The 9,050-nt window shown below is 63.1% G+C and overlaps 1 protein-coding gene across 1 annotated transcript; it reads left to right on the top strand.

Moving 5' to 3' along the window:
* The first annotated feature begins 5,756 nt into the window (after window positions 1-5,756).
* GADD45A (growth arrest and DNA damage inducible alpha) lies at window positions 5,757-7,779 on the top strand. Its single transcript, XM_038145073.1, has 4 exons — window positions 5,757-5,997; window positions 6,081-6,182; window positions 6,266-6,479; window positions 7,086-7,779. The coding sequence occupies exons 1-4, from the start codon at window positions 5,765-5,767 to the stop codon at window positions 7,197-7,199; spliced, it is 663 nt and encodes a 220-aa protein (XP_038001001.1). The 5' UTR covers window positions 5,757-5,764; the 3' UTR covers window positions 7,200-7,779.
* Window positions 7,780-9,050: the final 1,271 nt, after the last annotated feature.

Raw genomic sequence — 9,050 nt, 5'->3', positions numbered from 1 at the left:
TTTTGCAGCCCAAGTGGCTCCCTGGGCTGCTGGGGACCCCCAGCCTAAAGCCCCGCAGCGGAGCAGGGCGGTCAGCACAAACAGAGCCCGGCCCCGCTGCTCCCACCAGGCTCTCCCCGTCAGGATCCCGCGGTAAGGCTGGACTCAGCGTTCTGTTTTTCCTTACTGCTAAACTACGCTTACATTAAACAAACAAACGCGTTTCCTGCCGCGCCGCCATGCCCGCGGGGCTCCGGCTGCTGCCCCCGCTGCGGCCGCCAGAGGGCGCCGGAGAGACGGCGGCGGCCCCGCCGGGTCCCTGTCCCTGCCCTGGCCCTGTCCCCTTCCCTGTCCCTGCCCTGTCTGTGTCCCTGTCCCCTTCCCTGTCCCTGTCCTGTTCATGTCCCCGTCCCTGTCCCCACTGTGTCCCTGTCCCTTTCCCTGTCCTGTCCGTGTCCCTGTCCCTGTCCTGTCCCCTTCCCTGTCCCTGTCCAGTCCCTGTCCTTTTCCCATCCCTGTCCGTGTTCCTGTCTGTGCTTGTGTCCCCATCCCCGTCCCTGTCCCCATCCCTGTCCTGTCCCCTTCCCTGTTCCAGTCCCTGTCCTCATCCTGTCCCTGCCCTGTTCTTGTTCGTGTTCCTGGCCCGGTCCCTGTCCCAGTCCCCATGCCTGGCCCTGTCCTCATCCCTGTCCCTTTCCCTGTCCCTGTCCAAGCAGGGACTGAACCTGGGCAGGGATCCTCCAAGCCCCGTCCAGCCTGGCCTTGGGCACTGCCAGGGATCCAGGGGCAGCCACAGCTGCTCTGGGAATTCCATCCCAGCCCCTCCCCACCCTGCCAGGAACAATTCCCAGTTCCCAATCTCCCATCCATCCCTGCCCTCTGGCAGTGGGAGCCATTCCCTGTGTCCTGTCCCTGCAGGCCTTGTCCCCAGTCCCTCTGCAGCTCTCCTGGAGCCCCTTCAGGCCCTGCCAGGGGCTCTGAGCTCTGCCTGGAGCCTTCTCCTCTCCAGGTGAGCACCCCCAGCTCTCCCAGCCTGGCTCCAGAGGGGCTCCAGCCCTGCAGCAGCTCCGGGGCCTCCTCTGGGCTCTCTCCAGCAGCTCCAGGTGCTGGGGCAGCTCTGAAATCGGGTCTTATAAAGCATTATATATTTTAGCTTGTATTTTAAAATCTGCTCTCAAGTAAACACCTCGGTTTCATTATCTGTACTGCAACAACCATCAAACCCTGAGCTTCACCCCACGCTCCTTGCTCTTTGCTTTCCAAACGCTCCTTCCACTCCACGCATCCATAGGAGACAGAGTGAATCCCGGTGAATGATTTGAGGTCCCCCCGAGCTCCCTGCCACCCACAGGAGCACCGGTGAAGGTCACTGTGAGTGCAGGCTGAGCCAGCCCAGCTCCCTGACTCCACGAGCACGGCTGGGCTGCCCTGGGGAGGGTCCAGCCCTCCCTCTGCTCACACCGGAGCTCTCCCGCGCAAGGGAGAGCCGAGGGAAAAGCTGGGAAACAGGGAACTGCCCTGCGGGGGCTGCTGGCTGCCTGCAGCCGGGCACAGGAAGATTCCCTGTGGTGCAGGACAGTGTTCCCTCACGGCAGTGCCACCCGTGCGCTGCTTTATTGGCCACGGCGCCAGCAAATGGACAAAGTTTGTTTTTATTTTAGTGCAGCTCTCTCTGTGTCCCCGCTCTGGACTTTGCCCGGCCGGGTGATTCCCACCAGGGCTGCCACGTGTGCCCGGCGCGCCCGGGAGGGAAAAGGCTGTGCCTGCAGGGAGAAGGGATGGAGGGGGGCATGCAGGGCAGGGGAATGTCCCTGCCAGGAGCAGCACAGCTTTCTGCTGCCCTGGGAGCCGAGCGCTGCAACCCCAGGGCTGGGGAGCGCCTCACGGGCTGGGGCAGGAAAGATATTCCAGCAGGGAATCCCCTCCAGCAGAAGGAAAAGTTAGTTCAGGTATTTACCCAGGGTGGTGGGACATGGGTGATCCATGGAATCACAGAACCCTGGAGTGCTTTGGGCTGGACGGGATCTCAGACCTCATCCAGTCCCCTGGGGAGCAGGCAGGGACACCTTCCCCTACCCCAGGCTGCTCCAAACCTCCCGGGAATGGAGCAGCCGCAGCTGCCAGGGTCTCGCCACCCGCACAGCCAAGAATTTCCTCCTAATCTCCAATCTCCGTCTCCCCTCCTTCAGTTTAAAGCCATCGAAGCTCTCCCAGGCTCGCACTCGTGCTCCCTGCTTGCAGAGCCGCTGCTGCCAGCCCGGAGTGTGTCGCCAGGGAGGCCCGGCTCCCTCCGGCCGTGTCCCAGCCCCGCGGAGGGCAGCAGGAATGCGCTGAGCGCAGGCAAACCGGCCGGGATAAACACACCCCACACCCCCAATTCCAGCCCCTGCCCCCCGTCAGGAGCCTGCAGAGGAGCTTGTGGCAGGCAGGAGGGAATGCCGTGCCAGGGCAGTGCCACCCCTGCTCCGTGTCGCCGAGCCGTGCCCCGGGCTTCGCTTGGGAAAGCTGCGGGCACCGTGCCCGGCTCCGGAGCCAAAGCCAGGCGGGCCCAGGCTTCCCTGGGGCCGGCCAGAGCCAAACCCCGCTCGGCAGCAGCGGGGCCGCAGCTGAACCCCGCTTTTAGCTCCATCGGGGACGGAGGGACTCCAAGGAAAAAGGGGGAAATGTACTTCTGCTCTTGTGCTCAGTGCCGGAGGGGACGTGGCACCGATGGTGCCGGGGTGCCGGCCGGATCCCGGGGCAACCCCGGGCAATCCCAGGCTCCTGCCCTGCCCCACGGAGAGGCAAAGCCGCCGTTCCCTGGCTGCCAGAGCCCGGGGCAGCCGCTCCTGCACGGCCCCGGGCGGGATGCCCCGCTCTGGGAAGGCGGATGTGCCCGGACGCTGCCGCAGCTGGGGACAGGGGCAGCTCGGCGACACGCAGCGGGTGGCACCGGGGACACGGCGGCTGCGGGAGCAGAGGCCGGCCCTGGAATGTGCAAGCTGGCGTTTGCTGCGCTCGCTGCCCGCGGGATGCCGCGGATCCGGAGGGACTGGCAGCGGGGGGTGCCCGGGGGCGGCCGGGGTGTCCCAGCAAAGGGACACAGAGGGATTGTCCACAGCAGCGGGATGGCCGAGCGGCCAGCGGGGCTGGGCAAAGGTCCCGGGTGGGACAGGCCAAGCAGGGAAACAAGGGAGAGAATCAGGGACACCCCAACAGGGACAGCAGGAGGCAAGGGACAGCAGCAGCAGCCCCTGGCGCTGCTCCGGGGCTCAGGGGATGGGGACACCCCTGGAAGGGACAGCAGGAGCCAAGGGACGGCAGCAGCAGCAGCCCCTGGCGCTGCTCCGGGGCTCGGGGCCGGGACCACCCCGAGGCAGCCCCGGGAAGGGCCCTGGCAGCTGCCGTGGCTCCGGCCGGGCTGGGGCTCTGTCGCCTCTCGCTGTCGCTGTTTGATGGTTGCTCTCATTCCCAAAACCCGAAACTAAACAAACTCGACGCTCTTACGTGCAGGAAGCGCCTCTGCAGCTGGCCCCGGCGTGCTCCCCCATGGAGGGCTGCAGCGGGCATCTCCCACATCCCAGGGTTAACCCGTTGCTCCCCAGGCTGCCTCCGACCTCGGGCAGCCCAGAGAACATTTGGGGCGAGCGTCTGCCGGGTGGGGGGAAGAGCTGAGCCCCTCGGCAGAGCCCGAGCCCAGCGCAGCTCCTGCCCCCGGCTGCGCCACGCCAAGCACGGAGGGGAGGGCAGGCCCAGCCCAGAGAAGGATGAAAGTCAGGATTAAAGGCCGGGGGGGGAGCGAAACACCCCGGCCGCTTTTGGCAGGCCATGAAAGGAAGGTTTAGCAGCAGCTGCCGGCTGGGGGCTGACCGAGGGACGACCGCGGGTCCGGCTCCATCCCGGGCTGCCCGGAGCGGCAGCCACGCACATCCCGGCACGGCCACCGCTGTCCCCGTGTCCCTGGTGCCGTCCGCACCCGGTGTCCCTGCCGCTCCTCGGGGAACCGGGGAGCCGAGAAGCCCGGCCGGGCCGGGAATGGCGCAGGGACAGAGCCGGCTCGGGAGCTGCCACCGCCCGGCAGGGACAGAAGAGGCTTCAGCTGCTCCCCAGCTGCCCCCGAGACAGATTTAGCTCGGGCCCGGCACAGATGGGGCTGCGGGGCCGGAGGCACGGGCGGAGCCCGCAGCCCGCAGTTGCTAATAGAGATACAGCAAATTAAGCGAACTTAATTGGGAGGGTCACCGCACAATGCCCCCACCTGTTTTGCTGCGGCCCGGCCATCTGCCACCCCTCCACCTGATGCAAAAAGGGCTTTTCTGCCTTTCCCCCGGCTTCGTTAAGCCGGGCCGGGTCTCGCCAGGCTGCAGCAGCAGCAGGATGGGGCAGGGCCGGCCCGGGGGACAGAACGAACCCCTGGGAGCTCCCTCCTGGAGCCAGCACAGCCGGGAGGGGCACAGAAATCGCCCTCTTTATTCTGCTGCAGAAACGCTTTGATATGGCCCAGAAGTGCTCCGGGTTGGACAGGACATGGAGCAACCGGGGGTGGTGGGAGGTGTCCCTGCCCATGGCAGGGGTGGCACAAAACCATCCCCGGGGTCCTTCCAACCCACAGCATCCCAGGATTCTGTGGTATTTCCCAAACGGCCAGCTCTGGGGTTCTGCAGGAGGTGCACGGAGCCGGCATCACTCTGCACACTGTGCTGTGGAAAACAGGAAAACACCAACACAAACCAGACTTTAAAGCACATGCTGCCAAAATCTCCATGAGGGATCACCAAGGGTCCTGGCTGCAGCCCGTGGAGCTGGAGGGAATGTGCCAGCCCACAGCCAGGCTGGGAAAGAGCTCTGGCAGGGGCTGTGGGAGGATGGAGGGGCCTGGGTGCAACAGCTGGGAAAGCTTTGACACAGCAGCCATCAGGAGAAGCCCTGCCCGGAGGTCTCAGGGTGACACGGGACATCTGGAGCGGGAGCAGCTTCCCGGAGGAGCACCATGTTCTTGGAAAGCTGCAAAGGGAGAGATCACAGAATCACAGACTGCTTTGGGGTGAGAGGGACTTTAAATCCCATCCAGTGCCACCCCTGCCATGGCAGGGACACCTTCCACTGTCCCAGGCTGCTCCAAGCCCTGTCCAGCCTGGCCTGGGACACTGCAGGGACGGGGCAGCCGCGTTGCTGCCCGTGGCAAACACTGGCCCTGTTTGAAGGCTGCTGAGGCTGAGGCCGGGCGCAGGGGAGCTCCCTGCCAGGAGCACTGCAATCCCTGGGGCAGGGAAGGCAGAGAACGCCATCCATCCAAGGAGGATTCTGTCCCACTGCCCCTCCCAGGTGAGGCGCCACCTGCAGAGCTGCCCCAGCCCTGGGGACAACATCAGCAGCACCGGGAGCTGCTGGAGAGAGCCCAGAGGAGGCCCCGGAGCTGCTGCAGGGCTGGAGCCCCTCTGGAGCCAGGCTGGGAGAGCTGGGGGTGCTCCCCTGGAGAGGAGAAGGATCCAGGCAGAGCTCAGAGCCCCTGGCAGGGCCTGAAGGGGCTCCAGGAGAGCTGCAGAGGGACTGGGGACAAGGCCTGCAGGGACAGGACACAGGGAACGGCTGGAAGCTGGGAAAGGGGAGATTTCGATGGATATTGGGAATTGTTCCCTGGCAGGGCGGGGAGGGGCTGGGCTGGAATTCCCAGAGCAGCTGTGGCTGTCCCTGGCAGTGCCCAGGCCAGGCCGTTCCGTGCCAGGATCCCAATCCCGGTTCCAAACGGGGCCGGACCCGGTCGGACTTAGCGACTTTGTGGGCGTGGTCTCATTTGCATGAGCCAATGGGAGCGGGCTATGCAAACGAGGGCGGCGCGGGTTGGCCGGGGCGGGCGGGGCCGCGCGCGCGGGGCGCCTTTGTCCGGCGCGGGCGGCGGGGCCGGAGCGGCCGGAGCGGCCGGAGCGCGGTGTCCGAGCGCTGCCCGAGCCCCAGCGCTGCCCGAACCCTGCCCCTGTCCGGCCCTGGCCCCGTGATGACTCTGGAGGAGCTGCCCGGGGAGCGCCGCGCCGCCGGGAGGTGAGGCCGGGGGGGCGGCGGGGGCCGGGCGGGGAGCGGCGCGGGGCGGCCGGTGACGGCCGGTGCCGCGTGTCCCGCCGCAGGATGGAGCAGGCGGGGGACGCGCTCGAGGAGGTGCTGAGCAAGGCGCTGAGCCAGCGGAGCCTCACCCTCGGCGTCTACGAGGCGGCCAAGCTGCTCAACGTGTGAGTGCCCCCCTCCCCTCCGTCCCCCGTCCCCGCCGGTGCCCGCCGCCCGGTGCGCCCGCGGTGACGGCGGTGCCCCGCAGGGACCCCGATAACGTGGTGCTGTGCCTGCTGGCGGCCGAGGAGGAGGAGGCGGGGGACGCGGCGCTGCAGATCCACTTCACGCTGCTGCGGGCCTTCTGCTGCGAGAACGACATCAACATCCTGCGCGTCAGCAACCCGGCGCGCCTGGCCGAGCTGCTGCTGCCCGCCGCGGGGCCCGACCCGCCCGCCGACCTGCACTGCGTGCTCGTCACGGTGAGCCCGGCCGCCGACGCGGGGGGACCCCCGCCGCCGCTCGGGACCCCCCCGAACCGCCGCGCCCGGGGCTCCAACCCGCGGGCCAGAACCGGGGGTCCCGCGGTGCCTCCCGTGCCCCGGGACACCGGCTGCCTTCTGCCCTCGTTCGCTGTGTTTTGCCTTCTGCCCTTCTTTCTGCCTTTTCTCCTCGTTTGCTGTGTTCTCCCCATCTTCCTCCTTTGTTTCTCCCCTCTTTTCTCCAGTTCTGTCTTTTCTTTTAGTTTTCCTCCTTTTCCTCCCTTTCCTCTCTATTTTTCCCCCATTCCCTCTTTATTTTCCCCCCTTCCCTCTCTATTTTTCCCTTTTTCTTTCCCTCTCCCCCCCCGTTTTTCTCTCCCTTCCCCCCCTTTTATCTCTCCTGTTTTTTTCCCCCTTCCCTACTCTGCCCCAGAGTCCAAAGCTAAACTCCTCACATGCTCCCAGGCCTGACTTGTTTGTTTGCCTCGGCAGCAATTTAAGATGATTCACGCTGCTGCTCTTTCTGCCGCGCTCCCCCCGCCCCCCCGCCGCTCTCCCGGCTTGTTTTTGCTGCCGCGCTGGAGCTTTTTGCCGTCCCCTTTCCAGAACCCGCAGGCGTCGCAGTGGAAGGACCCGGCGCTGAGTCAGCTGATGTGTTTCTGCCGGGAGAGCCGGTACCTGGACCAGTGGGTGCCGGTGATCAACCTCCCGGAGCGGTGACCCCGGCCGGGCTGCGCCGCCGCAGCACTCTCGCTCAGGAAGGAACTCCCTGCCCCGGCTCCGGCAGGGCAAATAAAACCCGACAGCAACAACAACAACAAAAAAATAGATATAAAATAATAAAGCTAAAAGTGATGTCGTTTGGGGGGGTTTGGCTGGAGCTGAGGAAAACAGGGGTGAGCCCAGCCCGACGCCCTCCCCAGAACTCCCCTCACTCCTTCTGTCCTTAAGTGCCACTTAAAGTTCCTGCTTTAAACACCTTAACGAGCAAACAAGGGTAATCGAGGCCTTTTGCCAGCAACGTTGTTGTACTTTTGGGATGTAATTCTCACGTTTTTATGCTAAGATATATAATAATAATAATAATAAGTTATTTTCTGATATCGATGGAAAAATTATTTATACTTGGAGGTTTGAGAACCGAAACGCCCTCGAGCAGTTGGTCTGCAGCCACGAATCTTCTCCCAGCTGGCCGCAAAAGCAGCGCCATTAATATAATTGTTTGAAATTCGAGTGTTTTTTGGGGTTATGGTGTTCTTGTTTTGTGTTTTCTTTTTATGAAATAAAGCGTAAAATCAAACCTTTGGCCCAGGCTTTTATTTCCTCACTCCACGAGCGCAGACACAAGGGCTGAGCAGCAGCTGCTTCCTCCTCCTGGCCATGGGCAAGGTCCTGTTGTGCAGCTCCAGTGTGGGTTCATTCCCGGCCCCTCCCAAGCAATTACCCGCCGGAGCAGCCCGTGTGCTGCAGGAAATGTTGGGAATCTTATTTATTTATTTATTTTGCTTGAACGCTGCCACAACAGGGGCTAAAAAAAATAATAATAAAAAAAAGGCTTTGCTGCCGATGTGTCTGTGCTCCTGCAGCTCCTCCTTGGCAGGTGGGAACCCGATTCCCGGGGGGAGGAAAAGCTGGCCTGGGGTTTCCTTGCAAAGCCCCGGGCTCTGTTTGCAGCCCCAGCTCGGGGCTGGCAGCTCGCAGCTCCTCCTCAGTGACACAGCCAGGCTGGCACAGATGGCATTTCCCCGTGTGTATGCGGGACAATCCCACCCCTGCTGCTGGCACTGCCCGGGGACAGCGGTGACACACACTGTCCCTCCCGGGGTCACCGTGTCCCCAGCCCGGCCAGGACGGGAGGCTGGACCTGTTCTCCCACTCCCGGGATGCTCCAGCACGAGGCCACCCTGTCCCTGTGTCCAGCCCAGGTGCCACCCTGTGCCCAGGGACACTGCAGCAGCAGCAGCAGCACGTTCATTTCTCCAAGCTCAGGTTCAATCCAAACCCCTCTGGCTTCTCCCAGTGTCACCCCAGCCCTGTCCCCACACCACAGACTGGGGGGTCCTGGGGCCAGCTCACAAATTCTCCTTTCCCTCCCCAAATCAGCACAAAAATCAGCACACAAATTCTCATTTTTCTCCCCAAATCAGCACACAATCAGCACCCAAATTCTCCTTTTTTCTCCCCAAATCAGCACCCAAATTCTCCTTTCCCTCCCCAAATCAGCACACAAATTTTCATTTTTCTCCCCAAATCAGCACACAATCAGCACCCAAATTCTCCTTTTTTCTCCCCAAATCAGCACCCAAATTCTTTTTTCTCCCCAAATCAGCACACAAATTCTCCTTTCCCTCCCCAAATCAGCACACAAATTCTCCTTTCCCTCCCCAAATCAGCACACAAATTCTCCTTTTTTCTCCCCAAATCAGCACCCAAATTCTTTTTTCTCCCCAAATCAGCACACAAATTCTCCTTTCCCTCCCCAAATCAGCACACAAATTGTCCTTTTTTCTCCCCAGATCAGCACCCAAATTCTCTTTTTTTTCTCCCCAAATCAGCACCCAAATTCTCCTT

This window comes from Motacilla alba, chromosome 8, assembly GCF_015832195.1.
Source record: "Motacilla alba alba isolate MOTALB_02 chromosome 8, Motacilla_alba_V1.0_pri, whole genome shotgun sequence".
NCBI classification, from domain to species: domain Eukaryota; kingdom Metazoa; phylum Chordata; class Aves; order Passeriformes; family Motacillidae; genus Motacilla; species Motacilla alba.
This window is presented reverse-complemented; position numbering and strand designations above follow the sequence as displayed.